Source organism: Triticum dicoccoides, chromosome 6B, assembly GCF_002162155.2.
Source record: "Triticum dicoccoides isolate Atlit2015 ecotype Zavitan chromosome 6B, WEW_v2.0, whole genome shotgun sequence".
Taxonomy (NCBI): Eukaryota; Viridiplantae; Streptophyta; class Magnoliopsida; order Poales; family Poaceae; genus Triticum; species Triticum dicoccoides.
The window spans coordinates 39,594,969-39,620,984 of record NC_041391.1 but is presented as its reverse complement, the minus strand read 5'-3'; the positions used below and the strand labels follow the sequence as shown (position 1 = coordinate 39,620,984).

At 44.4% G+C, this 26,016-nt stretch overlaps 1 protein-coding gene across 1 annotated transcript; it reads right to left on the bottom strand.

The window, feature by feature from the left end:
• Nucleotides 1–21,579: 21,579 nt before the first annotated feature.
• LOC119320298 lies at nt 21,580–24,250 on the bottom strand. Its single transcript, XM_037594412.1, has 2 exons — nt 23,533–24,250; nt 21,580–21,873 (listed from the first exon to the last, which is right to left on the bottom strand). The coding sequence occupies exons 1-2, from the start codon at nt 24,140–24,142 to the stop codon at nt 21,812–21,814; spliced, it is 672 nt and encodes a 223-aa protein (XP_037450309.1). The 5' UTR covers nt 24,143–24,250; the 3' UTR covers nt 21,580–21,811.
• Nucleotides 24,251–26,016: the final 1,766 nt, after the last annotated feature.

Sequence of the window (26,016 nt, the reverse complement as noted above, 5' to 3'; positions counted from 1 at the left end):
GTAAACATGCCACCGTGTAACCAAAAAACGCCGACTGGGCCAACAACGGCACGCACGTAGCCCGATGGACAACAGAAAGCGACAGAACAATTGGGCCAACAGCGGCAGGAACAGAACGCCAGACAACGATTGGCCCAACAGCGGTAGGAACACATCCCGACGACCAACAAAAATTGAGAGAACACAACCCGATGACCAATAGAGATCGAGAGAAGCATCGAGGCAGAACGACTGCGTCAGGGCACGAACACCAACGTACGAACCGGCCCACACGCAGCAAAAAATGCTAAAGCAACCAACGCATCCGGCACGCACGTTCAAGAAATTTGAATCAAATAGCTGAATACACCACTCGTTTCTACACCGCCAGGTACCAAAATAATACCACGTGCCAAGCCCAAAATTTACCATGGGTCACAATAGAGCGAAAACCTTGCCTGCAATAGAGGCTTGGGTATTTTGAAATAAAATTGTATTCTCGTCGCAGAGAAAAAAAAGAGAAACATGTACAGCCGCGCTGGTATTCCTTTTGTTAGAATTAATGGGCTAGGCCCATAACAATTTCTGAAATCTCAAAGCCCATGTGTAAAATGGCAAGTGGTGGTGCTAAGTTTAGTCCCACTTTGGAAGTTGAAGAAGAGTTGGACCTCTTTATATAGTGGGTTCTCTCCACCACTCTAAGTGGTGTGTGAGAAGAGAAAAGGAAAACCACACGCGCGCGCTCGCCTGGCCTGGCCTGGCCTGGCCTGGCGCGTGAATGGTCCGCCGAAATCCGGTCCGTCTCCTTGCAGGAGCGCAGCTTCCTTTTGCCGTTTTATTTTTTATGTCTTGGCAGACAAGTTTTTGATTTCTTGTCCGGTAAGTATATGAATTAGAAACCGAGTCGGTTTGGGATTGTGATCGCGACACAATACCGCCTCTGGTCCTAATATATATACAACTACCGGCTGCGGCCAAACACATACCGAAAAACACCTAGGGTTTTGCCTCATCTCTCAACTTGCGCCGCCATCGTAGTCTACTCCATCCCAAACGCCGGCGTGCATCGGCACGTGGGAGAGCAGGTCTCCGGAACCGTTCGTCTTTGCGATCCTGCACCGGGAGAGGACGAATTAGGTTTTTGGGAAGCGCTGTGTGCGACTGCTCAAATTCGTCATCACGGGTCGTCTTCCGTCTAAGTCGGGCGGTGTTACTCATCGTCGTATTCATCGCCGTCAGCAGCAGATCGTCGCCAACATCGTCATCAACACTGTCGCACCCATAATAGCTAACGATCAGTACGTCCAACATCCTCTGCTCATGTCTGTTTCTACAGCTATTGTTACGTGTTTGCTGCTGTTATACTTGTCTTGCTGTTCTTTTAGTTTGCTAGATTATTGCATGCTAGTATCTTTTCTAGTCATGAATTATTTACTGGAATTAATCATGAGCTTGCCTAATATTCCAACAATCCAAAAACCTAATTATAGGCAATTTCCTGAGTTAACTATGGCTGGATTCGCTGATGCACTGAGGCCGGATAAGTTTATCGGTGTGCATTTTGAGAGGTGGCAAGTGAAGACCACACTCTGGCTTACTGCTCTGAAAGTTTTCCACGCTAGTGTTGGTGCTCCAGAGGGAATGACCGATGAAGATCGGAGAAAATTCCAGGAAGCCAATACTATGTTTGTGGGATGCATTCTGAGTGTTCTTGCTGACCGTCTGTGTGATGTGTACATGCACATAAACGACGGAAAAATTCTGTGGGATGCACTGAATGCAAAATTCGGTGCAACAGATGCAGGCAGTGAACTGTACATCATGGAGAGCTTTCATGACTACAAGATGGTGAATAACCGTTCTGTGGTTGAACAAGCTCATGAGATACATTGCATTGTGAAGGAACTTGAACTCCTTAAATGTGTTCTACCCGACAAATTCGTGGCTGGGTGCATGATTGCAAAGTTGCCTCCTTCATGGAGGAATTTTGCCACAACTCTGGAGCATAAGAGACAGGAGATATCAGTTGAAAATCTGATTGCATCTCTTGATGTTGAAGAAAAAGCTCGGGCTAAAGATACCACTGAAAAAGGAGGTGAGGTTCAGCCTACTGCTAACATGGTGCAGAGGTACCCACAGAACAAGAACAAAGGGAAGAACAAACCTGTTTTCAACAAGCCTACCAAGACTACTACCTTCAAGAAGAAGAAGTTCAACAAGGCTGAGCTAGAGTGCTACGCCTGTGGGAAGCCTGGACACTTTTCCAAGGAATGCCCTGAACGTGCAGACCCCAGAGGGAAAACAAGCTCCAAGACTGTCAACATGGTGACCGCTAGCAATACTGATGGGTATGGTAATTTACCTATTGTGCTTTCAGTATTTCAATCATCTTCGTGGTGGATTGATTCGGGTGCTAACGTTCATGTGTGTGCTGACATCTCCCTGTTTACTTCTTATCAGGTCGCAAGGGATTCTTCCGTCTTAATGGGGAATGGGTCACATGCTTCTGTTCGTGGCATTGGCACGGTGGATCTGAAGTTTACTTCGGAAAAAATCGTGCAACTAAGGAACGTGCAGCATGTCCCTACTATGAACAAGAATCTAGTTAGCGGCTCCCTTCTATGTCGAGATGGATTTAAGGTAGTTTTAGAGTCCAATAAAGTAATTGTGTCAAGATTTGGACAATTTATAGGAAAAGGCTATGAGTGCGGAGGCTTGTTCCGCTTTTCTCTTTCAGATTTTTGCAGTAAGTCAATAAACCAAATTTGTGCTAGTGTTAATGATGATGCAAGTATTTGGCACTCTCGTTTATGTCATATTAATTTTGGTTTAATGTCTCGGCTATCCAGCATGAGTTTAATTCCGAATTTCACAGTTGCCAAAGGTTCTAAGTGCCATAGTTGTGTGCAATCTAAGCAACCTCGAAAGCCTCATAAGGCTGCCAAGGAGAAAAACTTGGCACCTCTAGAACTCATACATTTTGATCTTTGTGAGATGAATGGTGTGTTGACAAAAGGTGGAAAGAGATATTTCATGGCTTTGATTGATGATGCGACTCGATTTTGCTATGTTTATTTGTTGCAAACTAAAGATGAAGCATTAGACTACTTTAAAATCTATAAAGCTGAAGTTGAAAATCAACTAGAGAGAAAGATCAAGCGTCTTAGGTCCGATCGTGGTGGAGAGTATTTTCCAAAAGTTTTTGATGAATTTTGTGAGGAACATGGTATTATTCACGAGAGGACGCCTCCCTATTCACCTCAATCAAATGGAGTGGCCGAGAGGAAAAACCGCACATTGACTGACTTGCCATGTTAGACACTGCTGGTTTATCTAAGGCATGGTGGGGGGAGGCTCTATTGACTTCATGTCATGTCCTGAATAGAGTTCCCAACAATAATAAAGAGAAAACTCCTTATGAGGAGTGGGTTGGGAGAAAACCATCACTTTCTTATTTGCGCACTTGGGGATGTTTGGCAAAGGTCAATATTCCTATTCCTAAGAAACGCAAACTTGGACCAAAGACAGTGGATTGTGTCTTTCTAGGGTATGCTCAACGGAGCATTGCTTATAGGTTTTTAGTGGTAAAATCTGAAGTACTTGATATGCATGTTGATACTATAATGGAATCTCGTGATGCAACATTTTTTGAGAACATATTTCCTATGAAAGATATGCATAGCATTGCTAGATTTTCTTCTGAGATAATTCCTGAATCTAGTACAACTAATGAATATTTCGAACAATCACATGAGGAAGCCCTTGAGAAGGATAAAAATGAAGTTCCTAGAAGGAACAAGAGACAAAGGATTGCAAAATCCTTTGGTGATGATTTCATTGTATACCTTGTGGACGGCACACCCAAGACGATTGCAGAAGCATATGCATCTCCGGATGTAGATGATTGGAAAGAAGCTGTTCATAATGAGATGGACTCAATTCTTTCTAATGGAACTTGGGAACTAACTGATAGACCATATGGTTGTAAACCTGTGGGCTGTAAGTGGGTGTTCAAAAAGAAGCTAAAGCCTGATGGTACTATTGATAAGTACAAGGCGCGGCTAGTGACCAAGGGCTACAATCAGAAAGAAGGCGAAGATTACTTTGACACCTATTCACCCGTTGCTAGAATGACTACCATTCGAGTGTTACTTTCCTTGGCTGCCTCTTATGGTCTTATCATTCATCAAATGGATGTAAAGACAGCTTTTCTCAATGGAGAGTTGGAAGAGAAGATCTATATGGATCAGCCTGACGGTTTTGTGGTAAAGGGTGAAGAGAGAAAGGTGTGCAAGTTGTTAAAATCCTTGTATGGTCTGAAACAGGCACCTAAGCAATGGCATGAGAAGTTTGAAAGAACTTTGACTTCTGCAGGGTTTGTCATTAACGAGGCTGATAGGTGTGTTTACTATCGCCATGGTGGGGGCAATAGTGTCATATTATGTTTGTATGTGGACGACATACTGATCTTTGGTACAAACATTAATGCAATTAATGAGTCAAGTCTTTTCTATCAAAAAGTTTTGACATGAAAGATCTGGGAGAAGCCGATGTAATTCTAAACATCAAACTTATTAAGGATGAGAGTGGGATTACATTAACGCAATCTCACTATGTTGAGAAGGTCTTGAACCGATTCGGTTTTATGGATAGCAAGCCTTCTCCAACACCTTATGATCCCAGCGTGACACTCAGAAAGAACAAGAAAGAAATAAGAGATCAATTAAGATACTCTCAGATTGTCGGTTCACTCATGTACTTAGCTAGCGCTACAAGACCAGATATCTCTTTTGCTGTGAGCAAACTGAGTAGGTTCATGTCCAACCCGGGTGATGATCATTGGCATGCACTAGAAAGGGTCTTGCGCTATCTGAGAGGTACTATGAGTTACGGAATTACTTATTCAGGGCATCCTGCTGTGCTAGAAGGATATAGTGATTCAAATTGGATCTCCGATGTTGATGTACTTTACGCAACAAGTGGGTATGTATTTACTCATGGTGGTGGCGCAGTGTCATGGAGGTCTTGCAAGCAAACCATATTGACGAGGTCAACTATGGAAGCAGAATTAACTGCTTTGGACACAGCTACTGTTGAGGCAGAATGGCTGCGTGAGCTCTTGATGGACTTGCCGGTTGTTGAAAAACCTGTACCGGCTATTCTTATGAATTGTGATAACCAGACGGTTATCGCTAAAATGAACAATTCTAAAGATAATGCAAAGTCATCAAGACACGTGAAAAGACGTTTGAAGTCTGTCAGGAAGTTGAGAAACTCCGGAGTAATAACTGTTACGTATATACAAACAGACAAAAACCTGGCAGATCCCTTTACAAAGGGACTATCACGAAATGTGATAGATATTGCATCGAGGGAGATGGGTATGAGACCCATAGATGTTACACCATAGTAGTAAGCCAACCTTTGTGATCGGAGATCCCGTGAATTAGGATCTGGGAAGAACAAGCTATTGGTTAACTGAGGAGATTAATAACTTATGATCGTCTCCAAGTGAAGATGCAAAACTCTCAGAGCTGTAAGGCTCAGATCTGTAAGGCAGGTCGGCAACATGCCTTAATGTGGTTCTATTGGCTATAATTAGCAAAGATGCTGTCCTACAGAGCAGTCTTGAAAGAACACACCTATATGAGTTCTGAATGTAAACGTCACAGTCTATGAGATTTGGGTGATCTCTAGTAAACTCACGAAGAGACTAGGGAGTATGACGTATAAGCTCCAAACCGCGGGGTAGCCTACTGGCGGTCAGGTACTGGTTAAGACTTTGAGTGAAACATGTTCACACAAAACTAGCAATTCAAGGCATAGTCCATTGTCAAGTTGTGAATGGATGTAGCTTAAAGTTCTAGGCAGAAGTTCAACTTAACAGTCTCTACTGAAACACTGGTATATTAAACAAGTGGTGAGAGAAGGCAAATCTCTAAATGGGTATTTGAGATCTGGTGGGGGATTGTTAGAATTAATGGGCTAGGCCCATAGCAATTTCTGAAATCTCAAAGCCCATGTGTAAAATGGCAAGTGGTGGTGCTAAGTTTAGTCCCACCTTGGAAGTTGAAGAAGAGTTGGACCTCTTTATATAGTGGGTTCTCTCCACCACTCTAAGTGGTGTGTGAGAAGAGAAAGGGAAAACCACACGCGCGCGCTCGCTCGCCTCGCCTGGCCGGGACGTGGCGTGGCGTGGCGAGGCGAGGCGAGGCGAGGCGAGGCGAGGCGTACATGCGACATGCGCGTGAATGGTCCGCCGAAATCCGGTCCGTCTCCTTGCGATTTCTTGTCCGGTAAGTATATGAATTAGAAACCGAGTCGGTTTGGGATTGTGGTCGCGACACAATACCGCCTCTGGTCCTAATATATATACAGCTACCGGCTGCGGCCAAACACATACCGAAAAACACCTAGGATTTTGCCTCATCTCTCAACTTGCGCCGCCATCGTAGTCTACTCCATCCCAAACGCCGGCGTGCATCGGCGCGTGGGAGAGCAGGTCTCCGGAACCGTTCGTCTTTGCGATCCTGCACCGGGAGAGGACGAATTAGGTTTTTGGGAAGCGTTGTGCGCGACTGCTCAAATTCGTCATCACGGGTCGTCTTCCGTCTAAGTCGGGCGGTGTTACTCATCGTCGTATTCATCGCCGTCAGCAACAGATCGTCGCCAACATCGTCATCAACACTGTCGCACCCATAATAGCTAACGATCAGTACGTCCAACATTCTCTGTTCATGTCTGTTTCTACAGCTATTGTTACGTGTTTGCTGCTGTTATACTTGTCTTGTTGTTCTTTTAGTTTGCTAGATTATTGCATGCTAGTATCTTTTCTAGTCATGAATTATTTACTGGAATTAATCATGAGCTTGCCTAATATTCCAACACCTTTGGCGCTTTGATGTTCATGCCTACACTATGAGGGCGCGTGTGTCTGAGTGCTCGGTAGCTGGGACGAGGTGACGGGCGAGCCCAACGAGCGGGCGCCCCTACGTTTCGCCTACAAACAACGAATCCAGTTTCCGACTCGCTGAAGGGGTGAGCAACATGGACCGGCCCATGCGCGCGGCAGCTACAACTTTTTTATGTTTTTTTCCTTTTTATATACAAAAAACACTCTACAAAACACATTTGAAAAATGTTGAACAAATATTTGAAATGTGTTGAGCAAGTTCTAAAAAAATGTTGATCAACCATTCAGAAAATGTTAAAAGTGTATAGAAAAAGTATTGATCATGTTTTTAAACAGTGATGACTTTTTTAATCATGTATATAAAAAATTAAATAAAGCATTTAGAAAATGTTGATCACGTATTTGAAAAATGTTAATAAATCATTTGGGAAATGTTAAAATGTGTATATTTTTTTGACTATGTATTAAAAAATGATGAAAAAATTTGATCATGTATAAAAATGTTAATGAAGCATTGGAAAAAATGTAACTAGTGTTTGAATAATGTTAATCAAACATTTGGAAAAAGTTAAATGCGTATAGAAAAAATGTTGACCATGTATTAAAAAAGTTAATATTTTTATTTGACAGTGTTAATACATCAATTAAAAAGTGCATAGAAAAACTGTTGACCATGTATTCACAAAATGTTAATCTTGTATATGAAAAATGTTAATCAAGTATTTAAAAATGTTACAAATGTGTATAGAAAAATTATACTCATATAATAATAAAATCTTAAATTTATATTGAAAACATGTTAAAAATGTACTAGAAAAATTCTATAAAGACATACAAAAAATGTAGGATGAAAAACCGAAGGGAAAAGGATAAAAAAGAAACAAAAAAAGAAGAAGAAAAATACCCTGAAAAAACCATCTCTAGTTACCTCAAGAAGAACGCCGCCATTACTAACCACAAGCGCGAGGTGGGCGGACGGATCACGTCGGTTTTCATCTTGGAGGTGTTGGGATCGATACCTCGCTTGCGCATCTTTTTCCTTCTTCTTTTTTATAAGTGTGCTGATGGGTTGGCCCAGTTTCTTGCACTAAAGCGATTTTTTCGGCAAGAGCGGTTTCTTTCTTGCTCAATGCGAGACATACATCTCACGCCAACGAGCAGGTGTTTCGACTGAACCACTACTTGTCGTACCCAACTGCATTGTGACGGGGTTCGGCCAGCACACGGACCTGCAGCTGGCATGTCCCGGCACCTCTGGAGTCGCCCAACCACTAGTTCTAGCTTGTATTTGTGTTGTGTGATGCATTGAAAGTGTTCGATGAAATGCATGAATTAAATGTAAGCTATAGGGAGTTAAGTTTAGCGGTTCGGCTAGAAACCATTTTTCTTTAATGGATCAAATATAAGAAATTAAAGTATATGGAGCCACTTAAAAGGCTAAATTCCAAGGGTACAACTAAAGATGCCCCGCTTGCGCATCTTTTTTTTCTCCTTTTCTTTTATAAGTGTGTCGATGGGTCGGTCCAGTTTCTTGCACTAAAGCGATTTCCTTCAGAAAGAGCAGCTTCTATCTTGCTCAATACGAGACATACATCTCGCGCCAACAAGCAGGTGTTTCGACTGAACCACTACCTGTCGTGCCCAACTGCATTGTGACGAGGTTTTGCCAGCACACGGACCTACAGCTGGCATGTCCCGGCACACCTGGAGTCGCCGAACCACTAGTTCTAGCTTGTATTTGGGTTGTGTGATGCATTGAAAGTGTTCGACGAAATGCATGAATTAAATGTAAGCTATAGGGAGTTAAGTTTAGCGTTCGGCTAGAAACTATTTTTCTTTAATGGATCAAATATAAGAAATTACGGAGCCACTTAAAAGGCTAAATTCTAAAGATGCCCCGCTTGCGCATCTTTTTCCTTCTCCTTTTATTTTATAATTGTGTTGATGGGTCGGTCCAGTTTTTTGCACTAAAGCGAGTTCCTTCAGCAAGAGCAGCTTTTGTCTTGCTCAATGCGAGGCATACATCTCGCGCCAACGAGCAGGTGTTCCGACTGAACCACTATCTGTCGTGCCCAACTGCATTGTGACAGGGTTCGGCCAGCACACACGGACCTGCAGTTGGCATGTCCCGACACCTTTGGAGTCGCCCAACCACTAGTTCTAGCTTGTATTTGTGTTGTGTGATGCATTGAAAGTGTTTGACGAAATGCATGAATTAAATGTAAGCTATAGGAAGTTAAGTTTAGCGGTTCGGCTAGAAACCATTTTTCTTTAATAGATCAAATATAAGAAAATTAAGGTACACGGAGCCACTTAAAAGGCTAAATTCTAAGGGTTCAACTAAAGATGCCCCGCTTGCGCATCCTTTTCCTTCTCCTTTTCTTTTATAAGTGTGCTGATGGGTCAACCCACTTTCTTCAACTAAAGCGATTTCCTTCAGCAAGAGCAGCTTTTGTCTTGCTCAATGCAAGACATACATCTCGCGCCAACGAGCATGTGTTCCGATAGAACCACTACATGTCGTGCCCAACTGCATTGTGACGGGGTTCGGCCAGCACACGGACCTGCAGCTGGCCTGTCCCGGCACATCTGAAATCTCCCAACCACTAGTTCTAGCTTGTATTGTGTTGTGTGATGCATTGAAAGTGTTCGACGAAATGCATGAATTAAATGTAAGCTATAGGGAGTTAAGTTTAGCGGTTCGGCTAGAAACCATTTTTCTTTAATGTATCAAATATAAGAAATTAAGGTACGCGGAGCCACTTAAAAGGCTAAATTCTAAGGGTTCAACTAAAGATGCCCCGCTTGCGCATCCTTTTCCTTCTCCTTTTCTTTTATAGGTGTGTTGATGGGTCGGCCCAATTTCTTGCACTAAAGCGATTTCCTTCAGCAAGAGCAACTCCTGTCTGGCTCAATGCGAGACATACATCTCGCGCCGACGAGCAGGTGTTCCGACTGAACCACTACCTGTCGTGCCCAACTGCATTGTGACGGAGTTCGGCCAGCAAACAGACCTATAGCTGGCCTGTCCCGGCACTGGAGTCGCCCAACCACTAGTTCTAGCTTGTATTTGTTTTGTGTGATGCATTGAAAGTGTTCAACGAAATGAATGAATTAATTGTAAGCTATAGGGAGTTAAGTTTAGCGGTTCGGCTAGAAACCATTTTTCTTTAATGTATCAAATATAAGAAATTAAGGTACACGGAGCCACTTAAAAGGCTAAATTCTATGGATTCAACTAAAGATGCCCGGCTTGCGCATCTTTTTCCTTCTCCTTTTCTTTTATAAGTGTGCTGATGGGTTGGGTTAGTTTCTTGCATTAAAGCGATTTGCTTCAGAAAGAACAGCTTCTGTCTTGCTCAATGCGAGACATACATCTCACGCCAACGAGCAGGTGTTCCGACTGAACCACTATCTGTCGTGTCCAACTGCATTGTGACGGAGTTCGGCCAGCACATAGACCTGCAGCTGGCATGTCCCGGCTCCTTTGGAGTCACCCAACCACTAGTTCTAGCTTGTATTTGTGTTGTGTGATGCATTGAAAGTGTTTGACGAAATGCATGAATTAAATGTAAGCTATAGGAAGTTAAGTTTAGCGGTTCGGCTAGAAACCATTTTTCTTTAATGGATCAAATATAAGAAATTAAGGTACACGGAGCCACTTAAAAGGCTAAATTCTATGGATTCAACTGAAGATGCCCGGCTTGCGCATCTTTTTCCTTCTCCTTTTCTTTTATAAGTGTGATGATGGGTTGACCCAGTTTCTTGCACTAAAGCGATTTCCTTCAGCAAGAGCAGCATCTGTCTTGCTCAATGCAAGACATACATCTCACGCCAACGAGCAGGTGGTCTGACTGAAGCACTACCTGTCGTGCCCAACTGCATTGTGACGGGGTTCGGCTAGCACATGGGCCTGCAGCTGGCCTGTCCCGGCACCTTTGGAGTCGCCCAACTACTAGTTCTAGCTTGTATTTGTGTTGTGTGATGTATTGAAAGTGTTCGATGAAATGCATGAAATAAATGTTTCTATAGGGAGTTTAGTTTAGCGGTTCGGCTAGAAACCATTTTTCTTTAATGGATCAAATATAATAAACTAAGGTACACGGAGCCACTTAAAAGGCTAAATTCTAAGTGTTCAACTAAAGATGCCCGGCTTGCACATCTTTTTCCTTCTCCTTTTTCTTTTATAAGTGTGCTGATGGGTCGGCCCAGTTTCTTGCACTAAAGCGATTTCCTTTAGCAAGAGCAGCTTCTGTCTTGCTCAATGCGAGACATATATCTCGCGCCAACGACCAGGTGTTCCGACTGAACCACTACATGTCGTGCCCAACTGCATTGTCACGGGGTTCGGCCAGCACACAGACCTGCAGCTGGCCTGTCCCGGCACCTCTGGAGTCGCCCAACCACAAGTTCTAGCTTGTATTTGTGGTGTGTGATGCATTGAAAGTGTTCGACGAAATGCATGAATTAAATGTAAGCTCTAGGGAGTTAAGTTTAGCGGTTCAGCTAGAAAACCATTTTTCTTTGATCAAATATAAGAAATTAAGGTACACAGAGCCACTTAAGAGGCTAATTTCTAAGGGTTCAACTAAAGATGCCCCGCTTGCGCATATTTTTCCTTCTCCTTTTCTTTTATAAGTGTGCTGATGGGTCGGCCCGGTTTCTTGTACTAAAGCGATTTCCTTCAACAAGTGTAGCTTTTGTTTTACTCAATGCGAGACATACATCTCGCGCCAACGAGCAGGTGTTCCATCTGAACCACTACCGGTCGTGCCCAACTGCATTGTGACGGGGTTCGGCCAGCACACGGACCTGCAGCTGGACTGTGCCAGACCTCTGGAGTTGCCCAACCACTAGTTCTAGCTTGTATTTGTGTTGTGTGATGCATGGAAAGTGTTCGACGAAATATGATTTAAATGTAAGCTACAGGGAGTTAAGTTTAGCGGTTCGGCTAGAAACCATTTTTTTAATGGATCAAATATAATAAACTAAGGTACAAGGAGCCACTTAAAAGGCTAAATTCTAAGTGTTCAACTAAAGATGACCGGCTTGCGCATCTTTCTCCTTCTCCTTTTTCTTTTATAAGTGTGCTGATGGGTCGGCCCAGTTTCTTGCACTAAAGCGATTTCCTTTAGCAAGAGCAGCTTCTGTCTTGCTCAATGCGAGACATATATCTCGCGCCAACGACCAGGTGTTTCGACTGAACCACTACATGTCGTGCCCAACTGCATTGTCACGGGGTTCGGCCAGCACACAGACCTGCAGCTGGCCTGTCCCGGCACCTCTGGAGTCGCCCAACCACAAGTTCTAGCTTGTATTTGTGTTGTGTGATGCATTGAAAGTGTTCCACGAAATGCATGAATTAAATGTAAGCTATAGGGAGTTAAGTTTAGCGGTTCAGCTAGAAAACCATTTTTCTTTGATCAAATATAAGAAATTAAGGTACACAGAGCCACTTAAGAGGCTAATTTCTAAGGGTTCAACTAAAGATGCCCCCCTTCTCCTTTTCTTTTATAAGTGTGCTATTGGGTCGGCCCGGTTTCTTGCACTAAAGCGATTTCCTTCAACAAGTGTAGCTTTTGTTTTACTCAATGCGAGACATACATCTCGCGCCAACGAGCAGGTGTTCCGTCTGAACCACTACCGGTCGTGCCCAACTGCATTGTGACGGGGTTCGGCTAGCACACGGACCCGCAGCTGGCCTGTCCCAGACCTCTGGAGTTGCCCAACCACTAGTCTTAGCTTGTATTTGTGTTGTGTAATGCATTGAAAGTGTTCGACGAAATGCATGATTTAAATGTAAGCTATAGGGAGTTAAGTTTAGCGGTTCGGCTAGAAACCATTTTTCTTTAATGGATCAAATATAAGAAATTAAGGTACACGGAGCCACTTAAAAGGCTAAAGCCTAAGGGTTCAACTAAAGATGCCCCGCTTGCGCATCTTTTTCCTTCTCCTTTTCTTTTATAAGTGTGCTGATGGATCAGCCCAGTTTCTTGCACTAAAGCGATTTGCTTCAGCAAGAGCAGCTTCTGTCTTGCTCAATGCGAGACATACATCTCGCGCCAACGAGCAGGTGTTCTGACTGGATCACTACCTGTCGTGCTCAACTACATTGTGACGGGGTTCGGCCAGCACACGGACCTGCAGCTGGCCTGTCCCAGCACCTATGGAGTCGCCGAACCACTAGTTGTAGCTTGTATTTGTGTTGTGTGATGCATTGAAAGTGTTGGACGAAATGCATGAATTAATTGTATGCTATAGGGAGTTAAGTTTAGCGGTTCGGCTAGAAACCATTTTTCTTTAATGGATCAAATATAAGAAATTAAAGTATACGGAGCCACTTAAAAGGCTAAATTCCAAGGGTACAACTAAAGATGCCCCGCTTGCGCATCTTTTTCTTTCTCCTTTTCTTTTATAAGTGTGCCGATGGGTCGGTCCAGTTTCTTGCACTAAAGCGATTTCCTTCAGAAAGAGCAACTTCTGTCTTGCTCAATGCGAGACATACATCTCGCGCCAACAAGCAGGTGTTTCGACTGAACCACTACCTGTCGTGCCCAACTGCATTGTGACGAGGTTTGGCCAGCACACGGACCTGCAACTGGCATGTCCCGGCACACCTGGAGTCGCCGAACCACTAGTTCTAGCTTGTATTTGGGTTGTGTGATGCATTGAAAGTGTTCGACGAAATGCATGAATTAAATGTAAGCTATAGGGAGTTAAGTTTAGCGTTCGGCTAGAAACTATTTTTCTTTAATGGATCAAATATAAGAAATTAATGAGCCACTTAAAAAGGCTAAATTCTAAAGATGCCCCGCTTGCGCATCTTTTTCCTTCTCCTTTTATTTTATAATTGTGTTGATGGGTCGGTCCAGTTTCTTGCACTAAAGCGATTTCCTTCAGCAATAGCAGCTTTTGTCTTGCTCAATGCGAGGCATACATCTCGCGCCAACGCGCAGGTGTTCCGACTGAACCACTACCTGTCGTGCCCAACTGCAGTGTGACAGGGTTCGGCCAGCACACGGACCTGCAGTTGGCATGTCCCGGCACCTTTGGAGTCGCCCAACCACTAGTTCTAGCTTGTATTTGTGTTGTGTGATGCACTGAAAGTGTTTGACGAAATGCATGAATTAAATGTAAGCTAGAGGAAGTTAAGTTTAGCGGTTCGGCTAGAAACCATTTTTCTTTAATGGAACAAATATAAGAAATTAAGGTACACGGAGCCACTTAAAAGGCTAAATTCTATGGATTCAACTGAAGATGCCCGGCTTGCGCATCTTTTTCCTTCTCCTTTTCTTTTATAAGTGTGATGATGGGTTGGCCTAGTTTCTTGCACTAAAGCGATTTCCTTCAGCAAGAGCAGCATCTGTCTTGCTCAACGTGAGACATACATCTCATGCCAACGAGCAGGTGTTCTGACTGAACCACTACCTGTCGTGCCCAACTGCATTGTGACGGGGTTCGGCTAGCACATGGGCCTGCAGCTTGCCTGTCCCGGCACCTTTGGAGTCGCCCAACTACTAGTTCTAGCTTGTATTTGTGTTGTGTGATGTATTGAAAGTGTTCGATGAAATGCATGAATTAAATGTTACTATAGGGAGTTAAGTTTAGCGGTTCGGCTAGAAACCATTTTTCTTTAATGGATCAAATATAATAAACTAAGGTACACGGAGCCACTTAAAAGGCTAAATTCTAAGTGTTCAACTAAAGATGCCCGGCTTGCGCATCTTTTTCCTTCTCCTTTTTCTTTTATAAGTGTGCTGATGGGTCGGCCCAGTTTCTTGCACTAAAGCGATTTCCTTTAGCAAGAGCAGCTTCTGTCTTGCTCAATGCGAGACATATATCTCGCGCCAACGACCAGGTGTTCCGACTAAACCACTACATGTCGTGCCCAACTGCATTGTGACGGGGTTCGGCCAGCACACAGACCTGCAGCTGGCCTGTCCCGGCACCTCTGGAGTCGCCCAACCACAAGTTCTAACTTGTATTTGTGTTGTGTGATGCATTGAAAGTATTTGACGAAATGCATGAATTAAATGTAAGCTATAGGGAGTTAAGTTTGGTGGTTCAGTTAGAAAACCATTTTTCTTTGATCAAATATAAGAAATTAAGGTACACAGAGCCACTTAAGAGGCTAATTTCTAAGGGTTCAACTAAAGATGCCCCGCTTGCGCATATTTTTCCTTCTCCTTTTCTTTTATAAGTGTGCTGATGGGTCGGCCCGGTTTCTTGCACTAAAGCGATTTCCTTCAACAAGTGTAGCTTTTGTTTTACTCAATGCGAGACATACATCTCGCACCAACGAGCAGGTGTTCCGTCTGAACCACTACCGGTCATGCCCAACTGCATTGTGACGGGTTCGGCCAGCACACGGACCTGCACCTGGCCTGTCCCAGACCTCTGGAGTTGCCCAACCACTAGTTCTAGTTGTATTTGTGTTGTGTGATGCATTGAAAGTGTTCGACGAAATGCATGATTTAAATGTAAGCTATAGGGAGTTAAGTTTAGCGGTTCGGCTAGAAACCATTTTTCTTTGATGGATCAAATATAATAAACTAAGGTACACGGAGCCACTTAAAAGGCTAAATTCTAAGTGTTCAACTAAAGATGCCCGGCTTGCGCATCTTTTTCCTTCTCCTTTTTCTTTTATAAGTGTGCTGATGGGTCGGCCCAGTTTCTTGCACTAAAGCGATTTCCTTTAGCAAGAGCAGCTTCTGTCTTGCTCAATGCGAGACATATATCTCGCGCCAACGACCAGGTGTTCCGACTGAACCACTACATGTCGTGCCCAACTGCATTGTGACGGGGTTCGGCCAGCACACAGACCTGCAACTGGCCTGTCCCGGCACTTCTGGAGTCGCCCAACCACAAGTTCTAGCTTGTATTTGTGTTGTGTGATGCATTGAAAGTGTTCCACGAAATGCATGAATTAAATGTAGGCTATAGGGAGTTAAGTTTAGCGGTTCAGCTAGAAAACCATTTTTCTTTGATCAAATATAAGAACTTAAGGTACACAGAGCCACTTAAGAAGCTAATTTCTAAGGGTTCAACTAAAGATGCCCCGCTTGCGCATATTTTTTCTTCTCCTTTTCTTTTATAAGTGTGTTGATGGGTCGGCCCGGTTTCTTGCACTAAAGCGATTTCCTTCAACAAGTGTATCTTTTGTTTTACTCAATGCGAGACATACATCTCGCGCCAACTAGCAGGTGTTCCGTCTGAACCACTACCGGTCTTGCCCAACTGCATTGTGACGGGGTTCGGCCAGCACATGGACCTGCAGCTGGCCTGTCCCAGACCTCTGGAGTTGCCCAACCACTAGTTCTAGCTTGTATTTGTGTTGTGTGATGCATTGAAAGTGTTCGACGAAATGCATGATTTAAATGTAAGCTATAGGGAGTTAAGTTTAGCGGTTCGGCTAGAAACCATTTTTCTTTAATGGATCAAATATAAGAAATTAAGGTACACGGAGCCACTTAAAAGGCTAAAGCCTAAGGGTTCAACTAAAGATGCCCCGCTTGCGCATCTTTTTCCTTCTCCTTTTCTTTTATAAGTGTGCTGATGGATCGGCCCAGTTTCTTGCACTAAAGCGATTTGCTTCAGCAAGAGCAGCTTCTGTCTTGCTCAATGCGAGACATACATCTCGCGCCAACATGCAGGTGTTTCGACTGAACCACTACCTGTCGTGCCCAACTGCATTGTGACGAGGTTTGGCTAGCACACGGACCTGCAGCTGGCATGTCCCGGCACACCTGGAGTCGCCGAACCACTAGTTCTAGCTTGTATTTGGGTTGTGTGATGCATTGAAAGTGTTCGACAAAAAGCATGAATTAAATGTAAGCTATAGGGAGTTAAAGCGTTCGGCTAGAAACTTTTTTTCTTTAATGGATCAAATATAAGAAATTACGGAGCCACTTAAAAGGCTAAATTCTAAAGATGCCCCGCTTGCGCATCTTTTTCCTTCTCCTTTTATTTTATAATTGTGTTGATGGGTCGGTCCAGTTTCTTGCACTAAAGCGATTTCCTTCAGCAAGAGCAGCTTTTGTCTTGCTCAATGCGAGGCATACATCTCGCGCCAACGAGCAGGTGTTCCGACTGAACCACTACCTGTCGTGCCCAACTGCATTGTGACAGGGTTCGGCCAGCACACGGACCTGCAGTTGGCATGTCCCGGCACCTTTGGAGTCGCCCAACCACTAGTTCTAGCTTGTATTTGTGTTGTGTGATGCATTGAAAGTGTTTGACGAAATGCATGAATTAAATGTAAGCTATAGGAAGTTAAGTTTAGCGGTTCGGCTAGAAACCATTTTTCTTTAATGGATCAAATATAAGAAATTAAGGTACACAGAGCCACTTAAAAGGCTAAATTCTAAGGGTTCAACTAAAGATGCCCCGCTTGCGCATCCTTTTCCTTCTCCTTTTCTTTTATAAGTGTGCTGATGGGTCAACCCACTTTCTTAAACTAAAACGATTTCCTTCAGCAAGAGCAGCTTTTGTCTTGCTCAATGCAAGACATACATCTCGCGCCAACGAGCATGTGTTCCGATAGAACCACTACATGTCGTGCCCAACTGCATTGTGACGGGGTTCGGCCAGCACACGGACCTGCAGCTGGCCTGTCCCGGCACCTCTGAAATCTCCCGACCACTAGTTCTAGCTTGTATTGTGTTGTGTGATGCATTGAAAGTGTTCGACGAAATGCATGAATTAAATGTAAGCTATAGGGAGTTAAGTTTAGCGGTTCGGCTAGAAACCATTTTTCTTTAATGTATCAAATATAAGAAATTAAGGTACACGGAGCCACTTAAAAGGCTAAATTCTAAGGGTTCAACTAAAGATGCCCCGCTTGCGCATCTTTTTCCTTCTCCTTTTCTTTTATAGGTGTGTTGATGGGTCGGCCCAATTTCTTGCACTAAAGCGATTTCGTTCAGCCAGAGCAACTTCTGTCTGGCTCAATGCGAGACATACATCTCGCGCCGACGAGCAGGTGTTCCGACTGAACCACTACCTGTCGTGCCCAACTGCATTGTGACGGAGTTCGGCCAGCACACAGACCTATAGCTGGCCTGTCCCGGCACTGGAGTCGCCCAACCACTAGTTCTAGCTTGTATTTGTTTTGTGTGATGCATTGAAAGTGTTCAACGAAATGCATGAATTAATTGTAAGCTATAGGGAGTTAAGTTTAGCAGTTCGGTTAGAAACCATTTTTCTTTAATGTATCAAATATAAGAAATTAAGGTACACGGAGCCACTTAAAAGGCTAAATTCTATGGATTCAACTAAAGATGCCCGGCTTGCGCATCTTTTTCCTTCTCCTTTTCTTTTATAAGTGTGCTGATGGGTTGGCTTAGTTTCTTGCACTAAAGCGATTTGCTTCAGCAAGAACAGCTTCTGTCTTGCTCAATGCGAGACATACATCTCACGCCAACGAGCAGGTGTTCCGACTGAACCACTATCTGTCGTGCCCAACTGCATTGTGACGGCGTTTGGCCAGCACACAGACCTGCAGCTGGCATGTCCCGGCTCCTTTGGAGTCGCCCAACCACTAGTTCTAGCTTGTATTTGTGTTGTGTGATGCATTGAAAGTGTTTGACGAAATGTATGAATTAAATGTAAGCTATTGGAAGTTAAGTTTAGCGGTTCCGCTAGAAACCATTTTTCTTTAATGGATAAAATATAAGAAAATAAGGTACACGGAGCCACTTAAAAGGCTAAATTCTATGGATTCAACTGAAGATGCCCGGCTTGCGCATCTTTTTACTTCTCCTTTTCTTTTATAAGTGTGATGATGGGTTGGCCCAGTTTCTTGCACTAAAGTGATTTCCTTCAGCAAGAGCAGCATCTGTCTTGCTCAATGCGAGACATACATCTCACGCCAACGAGCAGGTGTTCTGACTGAACCACTACCTGTCGTGCCCAACTGCATTGTGACGGGGTTCGGCTAGCACATGGGCATGCAGCTAGCCTGTCCCGGCACCTTTGGAGTCGCCCAACTACTAGTTCTAGCTTGTATTTGTGTTGTGTGATGTATTGAAAGTGTTCGATGAAATGCATGAATTAAATGTTACTATAGGGAGTTAAGTTTAGCGGTTCGGCTAGAAACCATTTTTCTTTAATGGATCAAATATAATAAACTAAGGTACACGGAGCCACTTAAAAGGCTAAATTCTAAGTGTTCAACTAAAGATGCCCGGCTTGCGCATCTTTTTCCTTCTCCTTTTTCTTTTATAAGTGTGCTGATGGGTCGGCCCAGTTTCTTGCACTAAAGCGATTTCCTTTAGCAAGAGCAGCTTCTGTCTTGCTCAATGCGAGACATATATCTCGCGCCAACGACCAGGTGTTCCGACTGAACCACTACATGTCGTGCCCAACTGCATTGTCACGGGGTTCGGCCAGCACACAGACCTGCAGCTGGCCTGTCCCGGCACCTCTGGAGTCGCCCAACCACAAGTTTTAGCTTGTATTTGTGTTGTGTGATGCATTGAAAGTGTTCGACGAAATGCATGAATTAAATGTAAGCTATAGGGAGTTAAGTTTAGCGGTTCAGCTAGAAAACCATTTTTCTTTGATCAAATATAAGAAATTAAGGTACACAGAGCCACTTAAGAGGCTAATTTCTAAGGGTTCAACTAAAGATGCCCCGCTTGCGCATATTTTTCCTTCTCCTTTTCTTTTATAAGTGTGCTGATGGGTCGGCCCGGTTTCTTGCACTAAAGCGATTTCCTTCAACAAGTGTAGCTTTTGTTTTACTCAATGCGAGACATACATCTCGCGCCAACGAGCAGGTGTTCCGTCTGAACCACTACCGGTCGTGCCCAACTGCATTGTGACGGGGTTCGGCCAGCACACGGACCTGCTGCTGGCCTGTCCCAGACCTCTGGAGTTGCCCAACCACTAGTTCTAGCTTGTATTTGTGTTGTGTGATGCATTGAAAGTGTTCGACGAAATGCATGATTTAAATGTAAGCTATAGGGAGTTAAGTTTAGCGGTTCGGCTAGAAACCATTTTTCTTTAATGGATCAAATATAAGAAATTAAGGTACACGGAGCCACTTAAAAGGCTAAAGCCTAAGGGTTCAACTAAAGATGTCCCGCTTGCGCATCTTTTTCCTTCTCCTTTTTTTTATAAGTGTGCTGATGGATCGGCGCAGTTTCTTGCACTAAAGCGATTTGCTTCAGCAAGAGCAACTTCTGTCTTGCTCAATGCGAGACACACATCTCGCGCCAACGAGCAGGTGTTCTGACTGGATCACTACCTGTCGTGCTCAACTACATTGTGACGGGGTTCGGCCAGCACACGGACCTGCAGCTGGCCTGTCCCAGCAGCTATGGAGTCGCCGAATCACTAGTTGTAGCTTGTATTTGTGTTGTGTGATGCATTGAAAGAGTTGGACGAAATGTATGTATTAATTGTATGCTATAGGGAGTTAAGTTTAGCGGTTCGGCTAGAAACCATTTTTCTTTAATGGATCAAATATAAGAAATTAAAGTATACGGAGCCACTTAAAAGGCTAAATTCCAAGGGTACAACTAAAGATGCCCCGCTTGCGCATCTTTTTCTTTCTCCTTTTCTTTTATAAGTGTGCCGATGGGTCGGTCCAGTTTCTTGCACTAAAGCGATTTCCTTCAGAAAGAGCAGCTTCTGTCTTGCTCAATGCGAGACATACATCTCGCGCCGACGAGCAGGTGTTCCGACTGAACCACTACCTGTCGTGCCCAACTGCATTGTGACGGAGTTCGGCCAGCACACAGACCTATAGCTGGCCTGTCCCGGCACTGGAGTCGCCCAACCACTAGTTCTAGCTTGTATTTGTTTTGTGTGATGCATTGAAAGTGTTCAACGAAATGCATGAATTAATTGTAAGCTATAGGGAGTTAAGTTTAGCGGTTCGGCTAGAAACCATTTTTCTTTAATGGATCAAATATAAGAAATTAAGGTATACAGAGCCACTTAAAAGGCTTAATTCTAAGGGTTCAACTAAAGATGCCCTTAAACCACCAGTCCTAGTCGGCCGATGAATTAAGCTCGTGATTTCCAACTGAGCTGGTTTTTTTAGGGATCTCACACAGTCCTAACAGAATATAAGCATCGTCAATGCTCTCGCTACATATCCAACAATACAGGTGCAGCAACCACTGTCTGACCAAGGAACACAAGGTAAAACACTCGATCAGGGTTCTATTCTATCTTTCTGGATGACCAAACACAACCAAAAGCACTGTATGGAACCGATACACAGTTCCTTTGTGACAAGTACTGCAAATGGTTGGGAAAAGAATCATTTATAAGATCTTTTGGCTCATGGTTCTGATGGTTATACCCTTTGGCTCATGGAGCTGATGGTCATGTATATATAACATGAGAGGATTATTATCATCATCCGTTTTCTTTTCAGAAACGAACTGACTTCAGCGATATAGTCCCCCCAAAAAAATCTGAACTGAATGTAAGTAGAGTAGATCAGTACTGCAAGTCAACTTGTAACGGAGGCTCTTGGCCTTTCGCCTTGCTACTTCCTTTCCACGCACTTTGCAGTTACATAGGGTGTAGCAATAGCAGGTTCAGCCATGGCCATGGGCAGACATACGACAGGGTAGAAAATATGATGACAACAACGGCAGGATAGTTTCCACATACAACAATATCACACCAAGTCCGACTTCTCACAGTCTTATAGTTAACCATATAATTCAGCAGGAACTATGTGCGACAAACTGACACAACAATCATTGTCTGATCAAGGCCAACGATTACAGACCAGGTTCTGTGTTCTTCCGGATGACAACATTACAGACAAAACAGAGAGTCAAAGGTGGACCAACTTGGTCAATTGACGAGTCCTTGCCGCAACCTCAGCACCATCTTGAATCATCAACGCTTCAGCCCGACCTCCAGCATTCGCGTGAACCGCTTTCTGACCCAGCCCTATGCGCTTGAACTTGCAGCGCCGCCTTGTTCCAGCATCTCCTCAGCCTCGTTCTCAGCACCTGTTCAGTAGTATCTCAAGGTTATGCATGTTTAAACTGCATACATTCAAGAGCTTGTGAGGAAAGAGGAACAACAGGATTGGCCCTATCATTGGGCAGTACTCGCTACACTGCTTACGTAAAAAGCATGTGATAAAGCAGAATAGATGAGATGGGATATTGGGACCTAAAAGAAACGACACACAATAAATGGGAAATCCACCTTCGAGCCAATTGGTTTATCGCCCACAAAGACTAGCTTGCTTTTATCTCTTGATATAAATGTAAATGGCAGCACAAATTTGAATACATAGATAGACAAAGGCATAGGCATGTAAAACATAAGTAAATGAATCCTAAAAGGACTTAAAAGTTGTAAATTAACTCTCAATAAATGGTAGCTTCGTGTTGCAAGGTTCATAAATTACCTAGAGTCCCAAATTTCTAACTTAACTCTCAATAATCCGCCGCAACCTTACTCCCAAGACCCCATCTCACGCACGTCTCTCCTCTTCTCTCGCCGTTCTCATTCTCTTCCGCTCCCAATCTACTCCAGTGGATTAATTCACTCACCTTTTCCCCAAAACAAATAGGTTGATGCAATCAGTATGTATTGCTCCACCCTCAATCTATATGTTTATTCGGTGTCTTTTTCTCTCTTCTCTCATCTAAGTAATTATTTCAGTTCCCTTATTACTCGCTGCTAGCCTTGCGCCCTGGGAGTACCGATCAGAGTTGAAGACAGGCCACAAGCGCTAGCTGCTAGGTAACCGATTCATTAAGAGGATCAACCGGGCCAGAGCCACATTCGTTGATTTTCTAATCGACATTTTTTATGTCGAGGGCCTGTTTCTTTTATTATTTTGCACCGGCCCTTTATGTTTTTTGGATACGGTCCTGTCAATAAACTATGTGTGTGCTCTTTCATCCTACAAAAACTGATTGCTTGAATTATACATGTGCCTCAACTTAAAGACCGAGGTAAAGTCAGGTCAAAAGTTTAAACGGTCCAAGCAAATATGGATGCCCTAGTTCATTTTAAATCAAACAGCTTTTAAGCACAGGCTGATAAGCGGTTCTTATGGCAGTTCCATTGAGTAAAAGTTACAAATTTCACCACTTCAACTTTACTCATATCATATACATGAGGAGCAATACTGGTGGCGATGGCTCAGCCAACTTCAGATAAATATATAGGTATATAGATGACAAAAAAGAAAGGCCCCTCCATCTTATATCTATGAAAGGAAAATAAGATAAGATATGGAACGCTTGACTTGAACAATCAAATGTTGAACTGGATTTAAAACTTGTATCCTTTATCCATTAGCTTCATCAGATTAAAAACATTTCTCCAAATCAATTGTTGCCATCTAGAGTTTTTTTACGATTCCATGATGCCTCTAGAATGCTACTTATAATGTGGAAATCATTTGCTTTGTTAGGCCATAAAATGGCAATTAGAAGACAAACAAATATATCACAGCTATGCTCCTGAGCTTGATTAGCCTTGAAACTAGCACAAAATAAGTACTTTTTTAGGGAAGAAGCACGGAAAAAGTAAAGACTACCAAACAGTGTCAACAAGAATTAATCACAGTAATGAAATATGAAGCATCCTACAAGGTGTGTGAAACCTATGGAGGAAAGAGAATAGGTAGGACAAAGCAAAAAGTTTACCACTTGATATTGTAGGCGACGACAGCAATGATGGTGGGAAGTTGCTATATATATATGCCCCATACTGTGATGCGACCCTCTCAAACTGGAATGTTTTGATGTCAAGCGTGAAAGTGCCTAGATCGGGCGATGGGAATTCTCGCCAACAACGCAGAAGCAAGTGCATTCCGCTTGAACCCATGAACCTGGACCCAGTAAAATCCAGTGGGATTGTCTTCTCCAACTTCCAGTGGCTGGAACTCCCACCATTGTTTCGCTTAGTTAGATAACTGATGCTATATGTGTTACCTGGATGCACAAACATCCCAGTGATGCCTTCCCCTGCTTCCACAAAGGCAATATCCACATCACGTTCCGAAGAACCCCTCGCTTCAGGTGGGAGGTCAGCAAGAGAGAACTCCATTTCCCGTGTGTCAAGCACCAGCAACTTTTGCCTGCACTCTGTCAACCCGTAGAAGCAGCCATACGCGTACCGGCACTGGTTGAAGAAGGCAAATCCTTCAATCCATGGACTAGCTCGCCACTGTCCGGTGCTGGAAGAGAACATGATTGCTCCCAGCCAATTTCCCCACTGTGAGATCGAGACCACTGTGAATGATGTCTCTTCCATGGCCTCCTCGTCGTCGCCAAGGAAGGTCTGCCATATCCTGTCCTTAGGTTGTACAGTGAAGCCCAGCCCTCGAATTCAGGGATTGGGGGAAGCAGGAGGTACTGCCGGTGCAAGGGGTCGCACACTGCCAGGGAAAGATCATGGAAGGGGTGCCTGCTGAGGAGGACGCGGCCGCCGCGGACGTCCTCGATATCCCAGTAGTGGGCGGGGGTGAAGTAGGGATCTCTGGTGAGGAAGGACAAGGAGAAGTCGGCGGCGAGGGCGAGCGCGTCGGCTGCGGGCGCGGAAGGATGGGGCGGAATTGCGGGGATGAATTCTCGGCCGTGATCGAGGAAGCCGAGGAGGGGCGGGGCGTGGAGCTTGCGGAAGCGCTGGAGGAAGGAGCGACCGGCGACGAGACGGTAGAAGGAGACGCAGGCGGCGGAGGCGCGGATCAGATCGGTTGGCGTGGGCAGCAGGAGGAAGATCTCTTCCACGAGCTCGTCGTAGATCGGCAGCGGTGCCGTCTCCTGGAGGCCGCGGCGCGGCGGAAGCAGACGAGCACGGAGCTCGCGCTGGTGCTCGGGGACGGCCGGTTCGGCGCGAGAGTCCGCGCTGGTCTGGCCATGGTCCGACGCGGCGCCGCCCATCCTGCCGCCGGGGGATGTGGGGCTAACGGGGAACTCAGTGGTCTGCCCCCGATCCGTCGCGGCGCCACCCATCCCGCCGCCGGAGAAGGAGGAGCTAGCTCGGAAACCCTAGCTCTGCTCAGCACGGGGGGAGGTGAGGAGTGTGGGGATTTGGGGGAAAGTGTCCATTTCTGAAGAATGGGTGCCTTTTAGATGACTGGGCATGTGAAGAACCGGTGTCCATTTCTGAACAAGTTTTACCAGTGACACATGTGAATATAGTATATTATTATGAAATTATATATAAAGAAAAGTGCATACAGATGTTTTTTTTTCTGGTTTTGCTATTCAACAGTTGTCTGGAAATAAGAATTGGGTATGTCGATTCCGACATGAGAGGGGCACATGGCCCCAATGCCGAGACAGGCACCGTGACGAGTGGCAGCGCGGGGACGCCAACTAGGACGACTCAGCTCACCAGAGACGAGGACGACGCAACTTTGCTGGTGGAGGCGAGGACGAGAGTTAACAGGTACATGGTGAGGGCCTTTTCATTTTGCATTGCTGCTCGGATTGGATGGAAGTCGAGTCTGGAGGTTGAAGATGAGGAAAAGGTTGGAGCTTGAAGATGACTCACAACAGTTGGATCTCAATCGGACGGCTAAGAAAATTGTCTGGTTTTAATAGGAAAAAAATCATACAACTGATTAAAAAAATCAAAGCATGGATACATAGTTTATGAGCTTACATGGAAGATAGCCAGGGGTTCATCGACCCGGTTGCAATTTTCTAATAAAAAACACAAGCTAACATGTGTGCCACCTCGTTCGCTTCTCCTCGGCATTGCTTAAATCAACCTTCCCACTCGACCGCGAGATCTCAAAGCAAACCGCACAAATGGTTGTCGTGGCATTCCAGCATTCTTTCTGGCCCGAGCAAGCCTGAGTCACTTCCAATGAATCCCCTCCTCTTTCACATGATTACACCTTGGGTATGACATTAACCATAACATGTCTAGGGCTCAGTTTGCACATTCCTCCTCCTTCCCGCACCCTTCATTGCATTCACCGTAATTGCCAAAATATGCATCGAGCATCGGAATATGGGGAATTGGCTCGCAATCCGTCATTTTGCATAACGATTTATTTAACCACCACAGTTGAAATTGTTTCCATTTGTCCTGGTCGATTGGGGGATTGGGAAAGGCATGAGGTACCGACAGTGCAACGGGTCGCACAACACAATCACCCTGAGGCGATTTTTCCA

What these genes read in the sequence shown, in the direction of transcription:
- LOC119320298 (XM_037594412.1), bottom strand. Translation starts at nt 24,142, where the DNA reads ATGGAAGAGACATCATTCACAGTGGTCTCGATCTCACAGTGGGGAAAT. An exon ending in GTCGCCTACAATATCAAGTG is followed by an intron (nt 21,874 to 23,532) that starts GTAAACTTTTTG and finishes ACTACTGAACAG; the next exon opens with GTGCTGAGAACGAGGCTGAG.